At 50.9% G+C, this 19829-nt stretch overlaps 3 protein-coding genes across 3 annotated transcripts in view; all 3 read left to right on the top strand.

Annotated features, from left to right (window-relative positions):
- The first annotated feature begins 289 nt into the window (after positions 1 to 289).
- On the top strand, positions 290 to 11578 carry ABCF2 (ATP binding cassette subfamily F member 2). The gene is made up of 15 exons (XM_037385433.1): positions 290 to 419; positions 681 to 849; positions 3072 to 3284; positions 4218 to 4400; positions 4723 to 4894; positions 5051 to 5146; positions 6215 to 6317; positions 6400 to 6495; positions 6603 to 6722; positions 7235 to 7324; positions 7562 to 7672; positions 7929 to 7991; positions 8454 to 8582; positions 9415 to 9618; positions 10972 to 11578. The coding sequence occupies exons 2-15, from the start codon at positions 696 to 698 to the stop codon at positions 11107 to 11109; spliced, it is 1872 nt and encodes a 623-aa protein (XP_037241330.1). The 5' UTR covers positions 290 to 419; positions 681 to 695; the 3' UTR covers positions 11110 to 11578.
- A 2541-nt stretch (positions 11579 to 14119) lies between these two features.
- LOC119147003 (late histone H2B.L4) lies at positions 14120 to 17684 on the top strand. The gene is made up of 3 exons (XM_037385434.1): positions 14120 to 14141; positions 16701 to 16810; positions 17448 to 17684. Exons 1-3 carry the CDS (start codon positions 14120 to 14122, stop codon positions 17682 to 17684), a joined length of 369 nt encoding a protein of 122 aa, XP_037241331.1.
- A 274-nt stretch (positions 17685 to 17958) lies between these two features.
- ASB10 (ankyrin repeat and SOCS box containing 10) overlaps positions 17959 to 19829 on the top strand; it is a 28024-nt gene continuing 26153 nt past the window's right edge. The window contains exon 1 of the mRNA XM_037386820.1: positions 17959 to 18283. The gene's annotated coding sequence lies outside the window, so the exon portion shown is untranslated. The remainder of the gene's footprint in view (positions 18284 to 19829) is intronic.

A 19829-nucleotide genomic window follows, 5' to 3' on the forward strand; every position in this document is an offset into this window, starting at 1 on the left:
GGCGCGGGGGGCGGCAGCGGCTCCCACCGGGCCCCGCTCCCGCCGCTGCCACCTCAGCCGCCTCATAGCGACCAGCCGCCCTTCCGCTTCCGCTCCGCTTCCCCGCTCCGCGCTATAGCGCCTCGGCGGCCGCTCTGCCCTCCAACACCACCGCCTCTATTGTAAGGCGGGCCAGAGTCCCCGGCTCTCGGCGGGGGCGGGGCCTGGCGCGTGGCATGCCGGGACGCGCAGTGCCCGGCAGGCGGCGGCGCGGCCGGGCCCGGGCGGCGGAGGGCACGCGGACTCGGCTTCCCAGAGGTGTGCGGCGGCCCGGCGCGGGTGACGCTACGCGCTACGATTGGTCGCCGCCGCGGGGGGCAGGGCGTGCGCACGCGGTAGCAGCTGTCCTGTTGCGACAGAAGGAAAGCGCGGAGCCGCCGGTGCGGGAGGGGCTTGGCGGCGCGGCGGGGCGAGCAGGAGGAGCGGAGCGGGCCGGGCCGCGCCGCCGCCGCCGGGCAGGGCAGCCTAGCGGGCGGGCGGGCGGGCGGCTGGCTGGCCCTCGGCCGGGCCCGGCGGCGCCGCGTGGTCCGGGCCGGGGCGGGCGGCTCGCGGGCCCGCCGGGGCGGGGCGGCCGGGCTGGGGCGGGGCGGGCCGGATCGGATCGTCGCGGCCTAACGGCGCCTGTCGCACCTCCGCCGCAGCGCCTCCGCCGCGCCATGCCCTCGGACCTGGCCAAGAAGAAGGCGGCCAAGAAGAAGGAGGCGGCCAAGGCCCGGCAGCGGCCGCGCCGAGCCCCGGAGGAGAACGGCGATGCCGGGACGGAGCCGCAGGAGGTCAGGCCCCCGGAGGCCAACGGGACGTCGCTGCCAGGTAAGAGGCGGCCCCGCCGCGATGCCGGTGCTGCCGCGCCGGCGGGCGCCTGGCTCGTGCCCGGGCTCCCCGGCGCCCCCGCGAGCCCTCGGTGGGGCTCAGCCCGGCAGCCCCGCGCGTTCCGGCGTTGGCAGCGCCCGGCCGGGGCTGCCGGTGGGCAGGACGGTGCGCGATCGGTTGTGCCCGCGGCTCGGAGAGCTGGGACTTCCGTTTCTCCTCGGATGAGATACCCGTGGGCACGGGCTTGCGCCGAGCTGGGCCAGCCGCGGTGCCTCCCGTTAGGGCCACCTCATCTCCTGTGAGCCAGCCGGACACTTACAGCGATCCGTGGCGGCTGTCCGTAGGCTGTGCAGGTGAGGGGCTCCCTCGGCCCTCACTTCAGGCGTGCAGTGTGAAGATCGACGGTGCTGATGGTGGTTTTTCCCCGTCAGATACGGTCCTGATCTTCTGGTACTTTATGCCCAGCCCTGTTCGAGTTTTTGTTGGGTTCCCCCCCAGCCCCACGCTGCAGGAACCACTGTAGTGCCTCAGTTCTTACTGTTCTTACGGCTATGGCCCTGTCTGTTCTGTTTTTCTGGGCCATATCTCGTTTGCAGAAACTGTGAGCCTGGTTATCTTAGGAAAGAGACTGTGTCAACAAAGAGCTGTTGACCTCCCTAAAGGAAACAGGCAAGGTAAAGCTTACAGAGAGAGAGGGTTGAGTCGGTCCTTGCTTTAGCCCGCCTGGTGACCCGCCGGCAGATGGGCACGCAAGTTTTTTTCAGACTCAGCCCACAGTGCAGTTTTAAGAGGCACTCGATGCGTGACAGAGACGCGGGGCAGCCAAAGGCGGGGGGGCCGGTCTCCCGCGGACCCTGCTCTTTGCTGGCGGTCCCGGGTGCGCTCCTGCGCGGTGCTGCCATCCGGGCCGGTGCTGGGGCCGCCGGTGCCGGACGCGCGCTGGCCCAGCCGGGGCGGTCCTGCGGCGGGGCGGCCCTGGCGCCCGCCCGCGCCGAATCGGCCAATCGCCGTCCGCTCCCGCGGTACATTTGCATAGCGCCTTCCGATTGGTGGAGCCTGGGGAGCCGCGGCGGGCTCAGGCTTCGGGCCCTGCGCCTTCCACCGGGTCGAGCCGCGCCGAGCTGGGCCGGGGCGGGCGGGAGCGCTCTGCCTGCGGCTGCCAGTGCCACGGCCGGTGGGGGCTGCGGGCGGGGCAGGCGGCTGGGGTTGCGGCAGAGCCGTGGCGGTGAGCAGGCGCTGGGAGTGCAGGGCAGGCTGGTAAAGCAGCGAGGATGTCGGAGGGCAGGCAGTGTGGGTCGATATGTGCCTGTTTCTTACTAGCAGTTCCCTGTGAAGTTGTTATGCATCAAGGATAAAGCTGCCTTGCCCTCTTCTTGCTCATCTGGTTTGCTTGTTTATCCAACTGGTCTGCTTGTGCTGCCCGTGATTTCAGAGAGGGTCCTGTGTCAGCACAGTCGGCATCTTTTGCTCCTTCTTGTTGGGTAAGGCACGTTAGCCTTGGCAATAACGGTGGTTTTGCAGAGTTTTTCCCAGGAGTGCTAGACGTTGAGAGCCAGGGTGCTATCCCTCAGTGGTCTGAACACAAACAATCTGAATGCCAGGTCTCTGCTTTGAGAAGCTGGAATGTTGCTGAGATTCTCAGTGCCGTTTTCTTCTTCTAATGGCATTGTTTCACCAAAAATTTGACTGCAAATGCTGGGCTGCAACAGATCACTATGATAGGAAAGGTGTGCTTATACTGTGGGAGGAAAGGAAGAGGTGGGGGCATGCATATGGGCATATTAGCTTCGCAAAAATTGGTACGGCCTATTCCAATGCTGCTGCTGCTTTTCTTCTTTCAGCTTTCCCTTCATTTATTTTCTACCCAAGTTTTCCTTTGGCCAGGCCCTTCCTTAAGCTTGCAAGCAACACTTTATAAGTTCTCTTACCATCCCAGCCCTTCCTGCAGTGAGAGCTAGTCCCATCATTCTTGGATAACAGGCTAGCTGTTCTGGCAGCTCGCTTGGTCCTAGTGGTCATATTTTTTTAGAGAGAGCAGGTGGAAGTTCCTCTGTATCCATCTGCTAAGCTGAAAAGCAGAGTGTCATTGCTTCTGGGCCTCCTCAACATTTCTGTAGAAATGGGGACATGGGAGTTGTTTTTGTAGTCGTGGGCCTATTGGGGCTTATTGCTTCCCTTGTATCTGTAAATCACTAACACCTCTGGTCTGTTTCTGCATATAGAGGTGGATGCTCTTACAAAGGAGCTGGAGGACTTTGAATTAAAGAAAGCTGCTGCCCGTGCTGTGACAGGAGTGCTGGCCTCCCATCCCAACAGCACTGACGTGCACATTATTAACCTCTCACTGACCTTCCACGGTCAGGAGCTGCTGAGTGATACAAAACTGGAGCTGAACTCCGGAAGGCGCTACGGCCTGATTGGACTGAATGGGATTGGTAAGCTGTGGGGCACGGTGACCTGGGCTGCTTGGAGCTCGGTGAGGATACTGTCCTGCTGAGAAGCTGGACAGATGCAGGTGGTAAATACTGGAAACCAGAAATAGGGCTGTTAGACAGATGTGGCTGGGAGATGGCAGTTTCCATTCTCTCATCTCCCCCCACCCAGGAAGAGGAATTGCAAGTATTGCTGGTGGAGGTATGAGGTTGCATTCTAGCTTTGGACTGTGCATTTGAACTTGTTTCTGGTGAGATTTGGGTGAGATGTCTGGGATCTGTGAATCTGCCTTATTCCTGTTTGCAGGATTTGTTTAGCAGTGTCAGTAAATCCAATGATGATGGTATTGGTCAAAGAACTTGCACAGTGTGGAGGAGTAGGGAGTGTGTGGTTTGGCCTGAGTGGGAAAACAACTGTATAGTCCCTGGAGAAGGCGACACTCTACATGGAGAGATGCAGAATGTGGGTGTACTTGAGGAAGAGCTAGTAAGAGTGACCAATTGTTTTAACTTTCAGGAAAACACTTGGGTCCCTAATGACGGGTGCATAACATTCCTCTATGTTAGGAGTCTTTAGAATCTGGGGTCCTGGTAGCAGGTGTCAGACCTGGTTAGGCAACAGCAAGTACACAGCAGAGAGAAGGTTCCCTAAATCTGGGCAAGGGCTGAACTGCAGTGGTTTCCAAAGAGATTCTTCCTGTTTCAGTCCTGTCCCTCAGGTGATGAGCCTTAGCTGGGGGGGCAGCCTATTGCAGTGAGGCAGTATGCTCTGATGTGCTTCTAGTTCTTCTGGCCTCTTGAGCAAGAAATTCCCAAGGATTTTCAGGGGTTGGAAAGGGAGGGAATTGGTGGGATCTGACTGCATCTCATCCATTTCTCTGTGACGTTGTATCTCACTGAATCCAACAATGATGTGGAGTGTCTGTCTGCACACAGGGAAATCCATGCTTTTGTCAGCTATTGGGAAACGAGAAGTGCCCATCCCAGAGCATATTGACATCTATCACCTGACTCGAGAGATGCCTCCCAGTGACAAGACCCCTCTCCAGTGTGTGATGGAGGTGGATACAGAGAGGGCCATGTTAGAACGAGAGGCAGAACGTCTGGCTCATGAAGATGGTAAAGCTTCTTGGAGTCCCAAGGGACATTTCCTCCATTTCCCTCCTCACTGAAGAAAAGGGATTATTTGGGTTCCTTGGCAGAGTTTTTACATGTTACAGTATCTATTTCCCCCAGCTGCCCTGTACTGGTTGAAAAGTCCTGTAGGATTACACTTTAGATGAAATTATTCCATGCAGCTTCTTAAGAAGTGTCTCAGGTTCGGGAATGGAGGGGGCTGAACGGTGATAAAGCAGGTGGACTGTGAGCTTTCCCAGCTGTATAGAGGTGCAGGTGAGAGCCCTTTATTGGTATAAGTGCTGACAGGCAGGCTTTCTTTCAGCGGAGTGTGAGAAACTCTTGGAGTTATATGAACGTCTGGAGGAGCTGGATGCTGACAAGGCAGAAGCACGGGCCTCACGGATCCTTCATGGTTTGGGGTTCACACCAGCCATGCAGAGGAAGAAGCTGAAGGACTTTAGCGGTGGCTGGCGAATGAGGGTGGCTCTTGCTAGGTGAGTGGTATATACTGCCTGCTGGCTCCTGGGAGAATGCCTGCCTGCTCTTGACTCTGCAGAGCCACATACACAGTTCTAAGAACTGGGAGCAGAGCTGAGAGGCTTTGGGTTACCTGCATTTACCCTACTGTGTCATCTCCCTTCTCCTTTCAGAGCCCTCTTCATTCGGCCTTTCATGCTGCTTCTAGATGAGCCCACAAACCACCTTGACCTGGATGCCTGTGTGTGGTTGGAGGAAGAGCTGAAAACGTAAGCATGAAGGAGTTTGCTGTTTCTCTGAGTTGTGCTTTTCTGCTGGAACACCTAATCAGCACATGAGCAGGTGCTACAGGGGTAACTGGCTATAGTTCCTGTGGCTACATAACTATATTGTGGTACTGGTGACATCTTGTGCTTGCTGCTACACATGACTGTGGAAGAGTTCTTGATGCAAGGGGTGGTGAATTCAAGACAAGCCCTTGTCTTTCCCTTACTGAAGAAATGAAAAATTCTGGTTGGGGCTACCTGGTTAAAGCTACTTCCTTGGAAGCTGGGGGCAGCCTGTGTACCAGCACCATGTGCTGTACCGGTACTGTGAGTTTTCCAGAGCTGGCTTCCAGCTCATCTTTCTACATATTGGTCCCCTGTTTTCACGGATCAGTGGTACCCAAGTGTGTCAGTTTCATCTTGTTCTAGTATGTCAGGTGACTGGTTTTTGTAAACAAAGGTGAAATGTTAAGGCTTAAGGTAAAAAGCTTAGGAATAGTTATAAAGTTTAAAGTGAAGGGCTTTTCATTTGCAGAGGTTTTTCTGTCAGTTTTGTCAGTTGAACCTTTTGCATGCTTGCTTTAGAAGTCAGATGTTTTAGGGAAGTAATTTGAACCTCTTTTTTTTGGGAGGCTTTAACCAGCCATGGTGCAGATTTAGAGTGGAGCCATGCATAGTAAACCTAACAGATGGTAGTCTGTATTATGGTGGAAGTAAGCAGCAAAGGCTGAAACTTTCAAAAACTGTGATGCCAATGGAGTCAGTTGCATCAGTAGCACAAGTCATCTACCACATGGGTAGCCAGCTCTCAACTCTTTGTGAACTGTCTTACAGTGAAGAGTGTTTTAACACAATGAGAGATGTTTCCAGTATTTGCTTACCGCAGCTGGTTGTAGCTGCTTTACTCCAGATTTCCCAGAGCCATCTCCAAGGCTGTTATCTTTTTGTTCTTAATCCGATTGAAGGCAAGAGAGATGCAGTGCCTGTAAATCCCCTGTCAATCACCACCAGGGCCAATGAGCAAGAATTCTTTCCCTAGCTTAGTTTCTAATAACTTGCGTGGTACCACAGGTTCAAGCGGATCCTTGTGCTGATATCCCACTCCCAAGACTTCTTGAATGGTGTCTGCACCAACATAATCCATATGCACAACCGCAAACTGAAGTACTACACAGTAAGTAAATGGTGCCCTGCACAACTGGCAAAAACAGAGGAGCTGTTCTCCGGGCAACCTATGATGTTCTGTGGTCTTCTAGGGAAATTACGATCAGTATGTAAAGACTCGTTTGGAACTCGAAGAAAATCAAATGAAGCGATTCCACTGGGAGCAAGATCAGATTGCCCATATGAAGGTATCTGCCTAGCTGCATGAACATCTTTCTACCCATGCAGGTGGGCATCCCTGCGCCTCCTCAACCTTGTTATTGTGGCTTTCAGCCAACTCTGGGTTTTGTTGCAGAATTACATTGCACGATTTGGTCATGGTAGTGCGAAGCTGGCCAGGCAAGCTCAGAGCAAGGAGAAGACCCTTCAAAAAATGATGGCTTCTGGCTTGACAGAGAGAGTTGTGAATGATAAGGTAGGATCAGACACGGGACTGCATCTAGAGATCAATATTAGAAACATTGGCTAGGTATAGTAGAATGATCTTTAGCTGACAGCAGGAGTGGTTGACACAGCTGGAAGCCACAGTGGTGTACCCTTTCTGATGCCAAGGATGACTGTACTGCAGATAGCATAATGCTGAAGAGTGGAAAGAGGAGGAGATTTGTCATATCAATAAGGCTGTTTTGCAGATACAGAAATCACAAATGAATGTCTAAGGTTTGGAGAAGGTGGGGGCGGATGCTCAGAGCAACTCCTATTTGAAAAGTGTAAGACCACATTTCAAGGGGAAAGAAGCAGGGACTTATTAGCCAGTGGATGAGCTTGTAAGCAACTAATCAGAATAAATCTGTGAGTTGCTAGAGGGGCTTACAGTCTAGTGCCTTGGTCTACAGATTGTGTTTGTAGTCAGGCAAGGTTATACCAGAATAACTGGGTTGTCTTGTGCTTCAGGTTCTCTAACAAGTGGCTATTCTGTGTTAACAGACTTTGTCATTCTATTTCCCACCCTGTGGGAAAATCCCCCCTCCTGTCATCATGGTGCAGAACGTCAGCTTCAAATACACCAAGGATGGGGTGAGTATAGGGAGTATGCATGGGAGGTATGGAGATTACTTGTATCCCTGCCTTCTTTGGGAGCATGAGGCTTTTGACTAAGCTTTCTGATCAGGTTGCAGCATGTGACTAGTGGATCAAACTTATTGGAAGTGTTAATACTCAGTCTGCTGAGGATAGAGCATTACAGGTGCAGCCCAGAGGTTCTGGGTAGTAGTGGAAAGGCATAGTATGTGTCGTGATTTCTCCGGTTTGCAGCCATGGATCTATAATAACCTGGAGTTTGGGATTGACCTGGATACCCGTGTAGCTCTTGTTGGACCCAATGGAGCTGGAAAGTCAACACTGCTGAAACTGCTCACAGGAGAGGTATGCTCCCTACATTGTCTACCCCTTATTTTTGAGGTAGTCTTCAAAGAAGCTGCACTTATTTGCCAGAACCCCAATCAGGCCTTGGAAATCCTAAGATCTTGCTATAATATAGGGCTTTCCCCACCCCCACCCCCGATATTATCTGTTCAGGCTAACTCCTCTGTGCCAGAGCAGAGATGGCTGGATTCTGTATTTCTGGCATACAGCAAAAGGAGGGGTTCCCTGGTGAAACACTTTTATCTTCCCTTTCTAGCTGCTGCCCACAGATGGGATGATTCGCAAGCACTCGCATGTGAAGATTGGTAGATACCACCAGGTACTCCCTACAGCAGACACCAGGGACATGAAATGCTAAGGAAAAAGCTGTCAGGCATAAGAAATGTTGCCCCTCTTTCTACATCTAAGGCCCCTCCCACTGTGCCTGGAGATAGGGGATGGAACTGTTCTGTTGGCTGAATGGGCTCTAGCAAATGTTCCTACCCTGAAAAGAGTCTTGGTGTGGTCCTTTCTGTTTAGCCTCTCACCTTTTATGGGAGAGATGGCTGCCTTGTGCTTGGTGGTGGACAAGCATGCTATTCTGAAGCAGCACTCCTGCTCCTGAAACAAGAGGCTCTTTCCATAATAGTTCAGCACAGTGGTGGTACTGTGAGTGGGCTTACTGGCTCTTGTATTCTGCTGCTTAGCTGGTACCAGAGGGGAATAAGGTGGGGATGCGCATCCTTTTGGCCATGGAGTGGGTGGCCTGCACAGCCTGAAGCTGACTTTTCTTCTCTGTCAGCACCTGCAAGAGCAGTTGGACTTGGACCTCTCACCCCTGGAGTACATGCTGAAATGCTACCCAGAGATCAAGGAGAAGGAGGAAATGAGAAAAATCATTGGCAGATATGGTCTGACAGGGAAGCAGCAGGTGAGTATGAGCTGTTGAGGTTTGGTTTTTGCTCATTAGGAAAGTAGAGCTGCTGCATTTTCTGTTGCTCTGCGGATGTCTGACAGTGTGATGCAGTACACAGCATGGCCTGTCACAGCATCAAAATGTTTTTTCCGTCTCTGCTGAGAAGAAAATAACTCATAGCTCGTAGGAACTTTCTTTGCATTGCAGCAGTATGTGGGTTGGAATGGGTGACCTCCTCGGAATCCAGGTGTAGAGAAGACAAGTTGTGGCATAGTGCTAGACTTGAGCATATTTTAACTGTAACTTGAACTCCTTTGCTTATCTCTTACTTCTGAGATGAATACCAGGCAGAAATGCTAGAACATATTCTCAGCTGGGAGTGGGGACTTCTTGGCTCAAACAAGAGGGTAGGATCACCAGTGGTGCTCTAAAGTCCAAAGATGACATGTTCCTGTACATCACACATCACATGTATGACAGGAGTTGTCTTCATCAGTGCAGTTCAACACTGATTTTTACATTGTTCTTCCCCATTTATCAATCCAGAAGTTGAGAGTAGTTTTACGATTGTGTCAGGATGCAGTGAACACTAGTCAGACCTCAATTAACTATCCTTTGGAACCTTCAACACCAGCTGGGTCTTACTATGGACACTTCTTCAGAAGCCTCTGGAATCCCCTTGTTCTGCTGGCGAGAGAAGCTTAGCCTAGGTGTAAGACTGACTAAACTGTCCTCTTGTGTCATGTGGCTGCTGGAAACACAGTGTGAGATCTGAATGTTTTGCGGTCAGGATGGTGGTCTGTTAAGTTTCACTGCAGAGCTGCAAATGGTGTCTTGTGTTTCTCAGGTGAGCCCCATTAGGAACCTCTCTGATGGACAGAAGTGCCGTGTGTGCTTTGCGTGGCTGGCCTGGCAGAATCCTCACATGCTTTTCCTGGATGAGCCTACCAACCACTTGGACATAGAAACAATAGATGCTCTGGCAGATGCTATCAATGAATTTGAAGGAGGAATGATGCTTGTCAGCCATGACTTCAGACTCATCCAGCAGGTAAGAAAAGTAGTGAATTTTGTCAGAGCACCTTTCTGACAGTTTAAGTAATTAAAACAAGGTGTCTTCAACTGACTGGCTCTTACTTATCCCCAAAAAGGTGTGTGAGTGAAAAAAAAAAAAAAAAATAATCACTGGACACTATTCTCTTGCCATGTTCATGTGAAATGATTACTGACCTAGCCTAGGAGAACAGTAGGTACTTGAAAGAAGAAAACCTCACACCACAAAAGTGAAGTGAAGAATAAGTTAAATGGAAATCATGACACACTGTGGAGGCCTTAACTAGATTTTTTAAAAATTATATTGGAGTAGTTCTAGCCCAGTGTTTTATCACTCAGTCTGCACAGGCAAAAGAATTTGCACCACACGCACACAAATGTCAAGTGCTCATCTATCAGCTATAGCTTTGTCTGCAAGTTCAGGTATAATTTTATATTTTAGTGTGTTATATCCAAGTAGTTCAGGTCAAGAACTACCTTTTTTCAACGCCCAGTTTAGCAGGTGTCAGGGGTTTAACCCCAGCCAGCAACTGAACACTACACAGCCACTTGCTCGCTCCCTGACAGCTCTAGTGGGATGGGAAGGAGAACGGGGGAAAGGTGAAACTCATGGGATGGATAAGAACAGTTTAATAACTGAAATAAAGTATAATATAATATTAGTAGTGAAAAAGGAGATAACAAAAAGGAGAGAGGAGTAAAAGCCAAGAAAAACAAGTGATGCACATTACAGCTGCTCACCACCCACTGACTTACGCCCAGCCAGTTCTCGAGCAGCGATCAGTCCTTCCTGGCCAACTCTGCCCTCTTTAGGTACTGACTGTGACAGTCTGTGGTGTGGAATATCCCTTGGGCCAGTTCGGGTCAGCTGTCCTGGCCCTGCTTTCTCCCAGGTGCTTGTGTACCTGCTCACTGTCAGAGCATTAGAAACTGAAAAGTCCTTGACTTAAGAGTAAGCACTACTTCACAACAACTGAAACATCAGTGTGCTATCAACACTATTCTCATACTAAATCCAAAACACAGCATTATACCAGGTAATAGGAAGAAAATTAATGCTTATCACAGCTGAAACCAAGACAGCAGGAAAGGCTTTTCTTAGTCCATAAACAAAAAAAAAAATGTTGAGAAGTCAAGGATTTTTAGTTCTAAAATCTTGTATAAATTATGCAGAAAACCCTAGGTAAGATAGTTCAGTGCAGGTATTTTTCTTTGGTAGTTGAAGTGTGAAAGTTACTAACCTCATTTCTTACCAGACTTCAGAGAGTAGATTCTGGTTAGTTTTATTGATTTTTGTGAAATTATAACATACTGTACTGTAAAGCTGCTCTCCTTGTGTGCTTGCTTTCAGGTTGCACAGGAGATCTGGGTCTGCGAGAAGCAGACAATCACAAAGTGGCAAGGTGACATCCTTGCCTACAAGGAACATCTCAAGTCAAAGCTGGTGGATGAAGATCCACAGCTCACCAAAAAGACCCACAATGTGTGAGCTCTAGAGCAGTCGGTCAGGTGCTCTGTGGAGACTGACAGTGGCCAATTGACTCACCCATCTGCCAACTGGAATGGGACTCTGCTGCTATCTCTGGCTGTGTTCTAGGATTGCTGCAATACTGCTTCCCCTTGACTTGCCTTGCACCTCTGTATCTGGACAGATCTCCTCTGATCTGGCTACGTCTGGGCAACTGTTTCCATATTTAGATGATGTCCCATCTGAGCCAGGCCTTGGAATCTAGTGGTCTGGGGTTATGGTGGTGGCAGTTAGGGTGTCTGAGCTGCAGTGATAGAGAAGTGGAGACCCCAGCCCAGCTTCTCCCACCTCTTCCTTCCCAATTTCTGCTTCGGTTTAGATACTTCACTTCAAACTCCTCTGGCCTTGGTTTGTTTTTAACTATTATTTAACAGTGTAATTAACAGATCTGCCTGAAAATCCATCAGTCAATAAAGAGGGAAGAACAGTCTTGTTTTGTGAGTTGTAGTAGTTATTGGGGCATGCTGGGGCAGATCAGTGCTGAGCTTTGAGTAAAGTTGCAGAGTCCTTTCTTCCTGGGTGAAGGTTCGGTTCTTCAGTACAACCAAAATGACCAGAATTTGTGGGCTACACCGAAGAGTGAGTACTGAGCTCTGGAGATACAGACTAGTGAGTAGGATCCTCACCTGGGAAACTGTTAATCCAGAGTGAGCACTGGGTTTTCCAGTTAGTGACAGAAGGGGGAGCAAGCCACACATGCATTTTTTGCTGTTGGTGTACAACTTGAAAGGGTTCTGAGGACTGGAAGTTAAAGACAATGTGGATCTAGAAAATACCAGTGTATGTTTTCTACAACAGAGTTGCTTAGGTGTATGCTTTTTCCTTCACCTTGAACTGTATGGGTCTAATAATGAGACCAAATAATTTAGGATTTTTGGACTATGAATTATTTGTTCCTTACAAGTTTAACTAAACAAAACTAATCCAATAAAGTTAGTTTAACATTTATTTTTGTTCTTAGAACCAGAATGGTTTGAGTTGGAAGGGACCTTGAAGACCGCCCAGTCCCACCCCTGCCACGCGCAGGGCCCCCTTCCCCCAGCCCCGGTGGCTCCCAGCCCCGTCCAGCCTGGCCTTGGGCACTGCCAGGGCTGGGGCACCCACAGCTGCTCTGGGCAGCCCGTGCCGGCGCCTCGCCGCCCTCACAGGGAAGGATTTCTCCCTCAGCTCTGATCTCCATCTGCCCTCTCTCAGCGCAAAGCCGTTCCCCCTTGTCCTGGCGCTGCAGGCCCTTGGGAAAAGCCCCTCCCCAGCTTCCTCGCCGGCCCCTTTGGGTGCTGGAAGGTGCTCCAGGGTCTCCAGGAGCCTTCCCTTCTCCGGGCTGAACAGCCCCAGCGCTCCCAGCCCGGCTGCGCAGCAGAGGGGCTCCAGCCCTCTGGCCGTCTCCGTGGCCTCCTCTGGATTTGTTCCAACAGGTCCATGTACTTATGTTGGGGGCCCCAAAGATGGACAGAGCACTGCAGGTGGGGTCTCATGACTTAACAAATTTTTAGAAAAGTTGATGTTTAAACCTCACACTGTGCCACAGAAACTTGAACACAACACATTTTTCATGTATTTAAAAAACAAAAGGTAATCAAGAAAAGAGCAGGAAATCAAACCAAGTAGCTTCTTGTGATCATGAGTTACCATTTTAATTACTTGTGACAGATGAGAATGGCTGCACTGGTCACATGAAAGGTTCATGTAACCCACTAACCTGTTCCAACAGTACATGTTGACAGGCAAATTGAAGAATAGGGAAAATATGTAGTAGTTTTACTCTCTTGCAGTACTTTCTCAGATGCTGGCCATCTGTGGCTGACATTTTGAGTAATTTCCTTGGGTGGTGGTTGTTGGCTTTTTTTTTTGCAAAGGGACCATGCAAGCTTTGACTGCTGCTACAGAAGTGCTGTGTATCATCCATAGGACAAAAGTCACCATGGCAGCTGCTTCCAGTAGACAGTGCAGAACAGTCAGGTTTTTCAGTGTTTTTAGCAATGATCTTGGGGGGGGGGGGGGGGGGGGAGGAGTCTTTTCTAAGAGAATAATGCAGATTAATGAAAATAATGCAGATTAACATAAATGCCATACAAGTTCTGCAGAAAAGTCTAGATTAGTCTAGATTGTATTGAAAAGTCAATCGAATGAGTATCGCACAGTGTAGTACTCTGAAGTTAACAGACAGGGATGGGTAAGTAGTTATTGTAAAGGCTGATTGGTGTTCTTTGGGAATGGAAAATCCTGAGAAGGCCGTGGGAATGTTGGGATGACAGCCAGCATGATGGACAGTAGCTGCAGAATTCTTGTAGCTGGTGTAGCAAAAAGGAGAATTGTGTTAGCTGTCTGCTGCTGCAGAATGAGACGAACTTCTCGGTTACAAACAGGTCCCTGATTTAGCACAGGTGGCCCACAGGTGCACATTCAAAGCAAAAGTAGCTGCAACCACACTAGAGGTCTCAGTAGGCCAGACTTGTAAAATGGAGTACACGTACATGCTTTATCAGTCTGGTGTTTAAACCTGTTGTTATGGCAGTTTTGTTAGATTGCACAGACGCAGCTGTGGCAGGCTGATGTCCTAGAGTACTGATTCCTGTGAGTGAGGCAGCCACTAGCTGGGGTGGTGGCATTTTAAACTGTTTCAACTAGAGCTTTTCTGGTCGTGCACAAAACCAGTGTATAGATACACTGAGAATTGCTCCTTAGTTGCTAAGATGGTCACTTCTGTGAAAGTAGTAGCTTAGAGCCTCTACACTGTTACTCTTGCTTGTAGTCTAGAAGTGAGGTTGACTCTAACACAGCTACAGCCAAAAGTGGCAGATACTGCATCAAGCGCAGGGTTGTGGGAATCCCTGTGTTGTGAGTCGATCCATACACTACAAAAATAGCACAGGGATGAGTCAAGCCCAGCAGGCAGCTTCCAGAATGGAAATGCGAGGAACTTCTCAGTTGCAGATAGGTCCCTGATTTAGCAAAGGACGGTCTCTAGCCCATGCCACCCAGGGAAGCAGATGGTAATTCCCCAAATCTGGGAGTTCAGATTTGACTGTACTGCTTAGTGGATGAACCTCTGCCCTTGCAATATAATGGCTCCCTGTGCTTAGTGCTGAGTGACCAGTTGCTGCTCCTTGTCCACCAAAGGCTTCCCTCCAACTAAACATTTTGTCAGAAAAACAAGCTGTGTGTGTCTAAATGCTGGTGCCAGACACAAGCTGCAGCTGCGGAGAGACACAACAGCCAACAGCTCCTTCATTGTGAGAGTGCCTTTGTGTGCTATGACCAGTGGAAAAGGTGAAATGGTTCTAGTTGCAGTGAATGGTCTCCCCCAATGCAAAGATCTCAGCTATTTACAGCTCTGTATATCAGTGGGTGGTTGGAATGTACATCAGAGGGGGAAGCTCTGTGCTGTTCCTTGTCAGTACAAGTCATCCACCAACATCTCTTGACATTGTTAAGATATCCCAGAATATGCCACTCCCATTCCCAGAAGGATCCCACCACCCCACATCCTCAATGTCCAAGCCTGTTTCCCTTCAAAAATGCACTGACGGGACGTTCTGATTCTCAGGTGCAAGAACCCCTTCTGTGATATTTAGAAGCCATTTGTCACGGTGACATTTATTTGCACTGGGGGTGGGTGACCAGGTGCCTCCCTGTGAGGACAGGCCTAGAATAAAACTAAATTCAGTGAAACACTGTTGGCTGTACGAGTGCCGACAGAGTGACCGATGAGGTCTCTCAAACTTGGTCCTTGGAAGATGTGATTTGCTAAGGATATGCCAGTATAACATGTGCCCCTGAGCAGCAGACAGCACACGTGGCAGAGCAAAGATACCAGCATCCCCTCCCCAAAAAGTACATACTAGTATTATCCTTTTATGGAACATCTGTTGTGGTGCCTGCTGAGAGAAGGGCTTCCTTTTCTATCTCAGGCACAGAAAACTTTTCTATTCTGCTCACTCCTCTACTGTGTTGCTGCACATTTTTTTTCCTGGCTTAGCTGAATTCCTGCATCATCATTACCATCACTAGTGTGACTGCTGATTTCCAAGACAGATCAAATACCTGCTTTGGGTGTTACCCATCCCCTCCCACTGCCTCCCTTCTGTCCTTTGAGACTCTGTTGTGTGTAGTGGGCAGGACTCCCAAAAGCAGGCTAGCTGAGATAGTGGGAGGGACCCTGGCTGTTGGGATGTTTATATTCAGTCACTGGACCAATGTTCCCTGCAGTTACTGAGTCTCCACTGAATGCATTATCCATTCCATAGCACAGAAGTGGTTCCGCTCATTTGATACTGGAAGCAATACCTTGAATACTCTGATTTACATGCTTCCAACAAAGCAGGAACCCCCCTTTTCACCAAAACACTGGGTGGACCTGGGAATAGCTCTTCTCTGGCACTTCTGCCCCATGTGAATGAGATACTACTGCCCTTCACAGAATCATAAGAGTCACAAAATGGCTGGGGTTGGAAGGGACCCCTGGAGCACACCCCCCTGCTGAAGCAGCTCTCCCAGGGCAGGCTGCACAGAACCGCGTCCCGGCAGGTTGGGATGGCTCCAGAGAAGGAGACCCCACAGCCTCTCCGGGCAGCCTGTGCCAGCGCCCGGCACCCTCCGGGGAAAGAAGTTTGTCCCCAGGTTCCGCAGGAGCTGCCTGTGGTGCAGCCTGTGCCCGCTGCCCCTTGTCCTGCCGCTGGGCACCCCTGGCAGGAGCCTGGCCCCGTCCTCCTGGCACTCACCCTTAAGGTATTTGTAGACACTGATAAGGTCCCCTCAGCCTTCTCTTCTCCAGGGTGAACAGGTCCACCTCATAGGGCAGATTCTCCTGCCCCCATCATCTTTGTAGCCCTCTGCTGGCCCCTCTCCAGTAGCTCCCTGTCTTTCTGGAACTGGGGAGCCCAGCACTGGACACAGCGCTGCAGACATGGCCTCACCAGGGCAGAGCAGAGAGGGAGGATAACTTTCCTTGATCTGCTGGTCACACTCCTCCTCACACACCCCAGGGTCCTGCTGGCCCCTTGGCCACGAGAGCACACTGTAGGCTCATGGGCGACTTGCTGCCCACCAGCACCCCCAGGCCCTTCTCCACAGAGCTGCCCCCCAGCAGTCGCCCCCAGCCCATGCTGGTGCCTGGGGCTGTCCCTCCCCAGGAGCAGGACCTTACACTGGCCTTGGTTGGACTCCATGAGATCCCCTCTGCCCAGCTCCAGCCTGCCCAGGTCTGGCTGAACGGCAGCGCAGCCTCTGGGGTAGGGGTACCAGCCACTCCTCCCCGTTCTGTATCATCAGCCAACTTGCCTCTCTTTCCCACCTCTTTGCCCGTGTTACCCTCAAACTTTTTGTCAGGTCTGAAAATTTAATTGAATCAGTTACTTCCAAGCTCCTATCAGGCCAGCTGCCCTTTGCTTAGCGCAAAAAGGAATCATCAGTCACAGATGTGTGTCCGTCCTGCTCCTTGGGGTTGCACCTGAGGCAGGTGAGGTACTGCTGCCTTTGCTATATAACCAGCCCCATGGCACCTGCTGGTTCTCAGTTGGGGCTTGCTCTGTCGGGGGCTGTGATGAGTGCAGAAGCTGGGAAGAAGCATGGTCATACTTCAGCTTCTGGGGACAGGAAGCCTAAAAGGAAGCCTAAGAGGAAGGAAAACTATTCACTCTATATCTACAAAGTACTGAAGCAGGTGAGCAAATCTTTCTTTTCTGCTACAAGCTTCATATGGAGTTACTTCTGCCTATTGCATGTTAGCCTTATAAAGAGGAAGGAAGAAAAATCTGCTTTTTAGTGAGATGAAAAAAAGTGAGTGGGTACAGAAGAGCCCCAGCTGAGTATCAAAAAGGGGGTGGGGGGATCCTTGGTGTAGGAGGCAAAGATGAATCTAGATCAGAAAGGGTTTCCTAGAGAGGATAAGCTTTAGTGCATGGAAGTAATTGAGTAGAAGTCAATAGGGCAAGAACAGCTGCTGTTGGCCCTATGAATAGGAACCAAAATCATTCTGGTAACTTCTGTTGGGGAGATGAACAAAAGAATTTTCAGAGATGGCTTTGAGTTGTCAAGGCCTTGGTCTTCTGCAGGAGCCTGTAAGGGGGATGAGGAGCGTGTGGGCATTCCCACCCGACAGGCTTGTCTTCAGTAGGGGATGCACAGCAGCTCCTGCTGGCATAGTCCCTGTGGTACTGTGGTGGCCCAAATGGCACACGACTTGAGACCCTCAGGGTGGCATCTGGGGGCCTCTTTAGGGCTGGAGCGCCCTGTCTGTGGTGGGAAGGGGGGCCTCGCTCCCTCCAGGGTGATGGCTGTGTAAGACTCTCACCTGGCAGGTGCATCCGGACACTGGCATCTCCTCTAAGGCCATGAGCATCATGAACTCCTTCATCAACGATATCTTTGAGCGGCTGGCCTCAGAGGCGTCACACCTGGCACAGTACACCTGCCGCTCCACCATCACCAGCCGCGAGGTGCAGACGGCTGTGCGGCTCCTGCTGCCTGGTGAGCTGGCCAAGCACGCCGTCTCCGAGGGCACCAAGGCCGTCACCAAGTACACCAGCAGCAAGTGACCGTCCGCGTCTCAATAAAGCCCCTGTCCCGCACCGACCGCGTCTGGGCTCGCGCCGGGGGCTGTGCGGGGCTGAGGGGCCGGGGCGAGGTGCGGGTGGTCGCCGCGGGCGGGCGCCTGGCTCCCGTGGCCGCCCCTCCGCGGTGGGGAGCGGGCGCTGGCGGGGCCGGGCCGGATCCGATGCGGGCCCTCGCCACCTCCCGCCGCCGGCTCCGTCCGGCGAAGCGGGAAGGCCGGCGGGCGGGGCCGGGCCCTCGGTGGCGAGCCGCCGGGCAGCACGGGTGCCGGTTGGATGCTGTCGCCGTGCCGCCGCCCAGCAGGCCCTGGCCCGGGGCCCAGCCCGGCGGGCGGGCGGCCAGGGCGGGGCAGCGATCCCGGGCCGGGCATGGGCCTGTCGCAGCTCGTCCCCTCCGGTGCCGGCGTTGCGGCGGCAGCCTGGCACCAGCAGGGGTCTGCAGGCCGCCGTCCTGCGCCCCCCAGCGCGGCCGGGCCCAGCTCGGGGCAGCCCGGCCGCCCCTCAGCCAGCCCCGGGCACCGCCGGCATGGTGGGCAGGTGGAAACCCCCCTGTGAATGCTGTCGCACTTCAAAGGAGGAAAACTGTAAGTAGAGTTTTCTATTAAATTAGTTCCAAGAAGGCAGGGGCAGGATAAAATGGGAAGTTTTCCAAAGCCCTTCTAGCTGTTCACGGGGCTGGGTGCCCTGGCGGAAGGGGGCTGAGGGCCGTGCCAGGAGCCCTGTGGGCAGCGAGCTGAGGCACCTGCTGGCTGTGGGCATGAGGAGCTCGAAAGCATCTGCAGGGAGTAGAGACGTGAACCCTAAGTTCTACATGTGAAGACAATGTAGAACAAACAACAACAACAATATTGGAATGACAAAGTACGCAGTAAGTACAGAAATACTGTTTGTTTCTAAAACTTTTCTCTATTTGATTAAAAAAGGTTACTAAAGCAAAACCAAACCCACTTCTTTGTCCATTTGTAGGTTAAAAAAGCTGTTAAATAGTAGTTAGATGAGAGAACTGCTTCAAGGGCAGGATCTTCATAACTTTTACCTGGGTTTTGGAAAAAAAAAAGTACTGGAGTTTTCTGATTTGCTGCTGGCATTTAGTAAAAAAAATAAATACTGGAGTAGCAGAAAACTGTAAGTAAAAGATCAGGGAGGAAACATCTTATAATCTAGAAAAGGAGGATAGCGTTTTTAGGTGTGGGTCAGTTAGCTTAGAATTAATTTCAGGCAAAATAAGGGAAACCTGCCCTAAAGCTTGCTTGATAACAGATTATGGGATTTGAACATAAGTAATTGAAGTGGTTTGTGTACAATATCTTATTTTATTCAATCATAGGCTTGATTGATGTCACAGACTTATTTATAATTTTTAGGAAGAGTCACTTTAGCTTTATTTAGCTTTATATGTCAACTATGGAACACCCAATAGCAGGCTGACTTCTGTGAGCTATTCAGTTCTCAACAAATTGTTAACAGAGACCATAAATGGAGACTTTCCTTCTTGTGGAGTCCTGCAGGAGCTGGTACTTTCTTAGGCAACTAAAAAACTTCCTGTTGACTGCCTGCAAATAAATGTATAAAAACACAGACTATGTCTTTAATCTTTGCATCACAAATCTCGAGGCAGTTTGAACTGTTGCCATCTGGATTTTCAGTAGGACTGGATGCACAGCTGCTGTTTGAAAACAACCTAATACAGCCAGGAGCAGAGGCTACAGGGCATACTCGCAGAAAGCTAGGGTCATTCTGGGAAGCAGGGTGGGCTCTTCCACGGTTCTCTGAACTCCTTATTTCAATTTTCAGGTACCTGATTGCTAAAAGCTTATGTTGTCTTTGAGGTTCTTGCTGTTCAAGTGCTTCCTTACTGTGCTGGGCCTCTTTCTGCCAGCCCAGGTTATTGACATGCTGTTTATCTGTTTGTACCAGTCAGAGCAGAGACTAAACCCCTCCAGTTCATTGGGGCACAGTTAGCAGTGGGTAGTGGGTTTTTCTTCTGTTTATAAACTTTTTTTTTAAAGGCGTTTTGGTTTTTCTGGTGGGTTTTGTTTGCCCCTCTGGTGAAAAACCTCTCCTTTTCAGGTAGAGGGGGAAGAGGTAGTATGGAAGGAACTGGACTGACAGGAGAAACAGAGGGTATTT

The sequence above is a fragment of the Falco rusticolus genome, chromosome 4 (genome assembly GCF_015220075.1).
Source record: "Falco rusticolus isolate bFalRus1 chromosome 4, bFalRus1.pri, whole genome shotgun sequence".
Classification (NCBI taxonomy): Eukaryota; Metazoa; Chordata; class Aves; order Falconiformes; family Falconidae; genus Falco; species Falco rusticolus.

Excerpts from the sequence above, each read along its gene's own strand:
- ABCF2 (XM_037385433.1), top strand. The coding sequence starts at position 696 with ATGCCCTCGGACCTGGCCAAGAAGAAGGCGGCCAAGAAGAAGGAGGCG. Across the intron at positions 5,147-6,214 it reads TTGGAGGAAGAGCTGAAAAC|GTTCAAGCGGATCCTTGTGC; the intron begins GTAAGCATGAAG and ends GTGGTACCACAG. Across the intron at positions 9,619-10,971 it reads ACTTCAGACTCATCCAGCAG|GTTGCACAGGAGATCTGGGT; the intron begins GTAAGAAAAGTA and ends GCTTGCTTTCAG.
- LOC119147003 (XM_037385434.1), top strand. The coding sequence starts at position 14,120 with ATGCCACCCAGGGAAGCAGATG. Across the intron at positions 14,142-16,700 it reads GCCACCCAGGGAAGCAGATG|AAGCTGGGAAGAAGCATGGT; the intron begins GTAATTCCCCAA and ends TGATGAGTGCAG. Across the intron at positions 16,811-17,447 it reads TCTACAAAGTACTGAAGCAG|GTGCATCCGGACACTGGCAT; the intron begins GTGAGCAAATCT and ends CTCACCTGGCAG.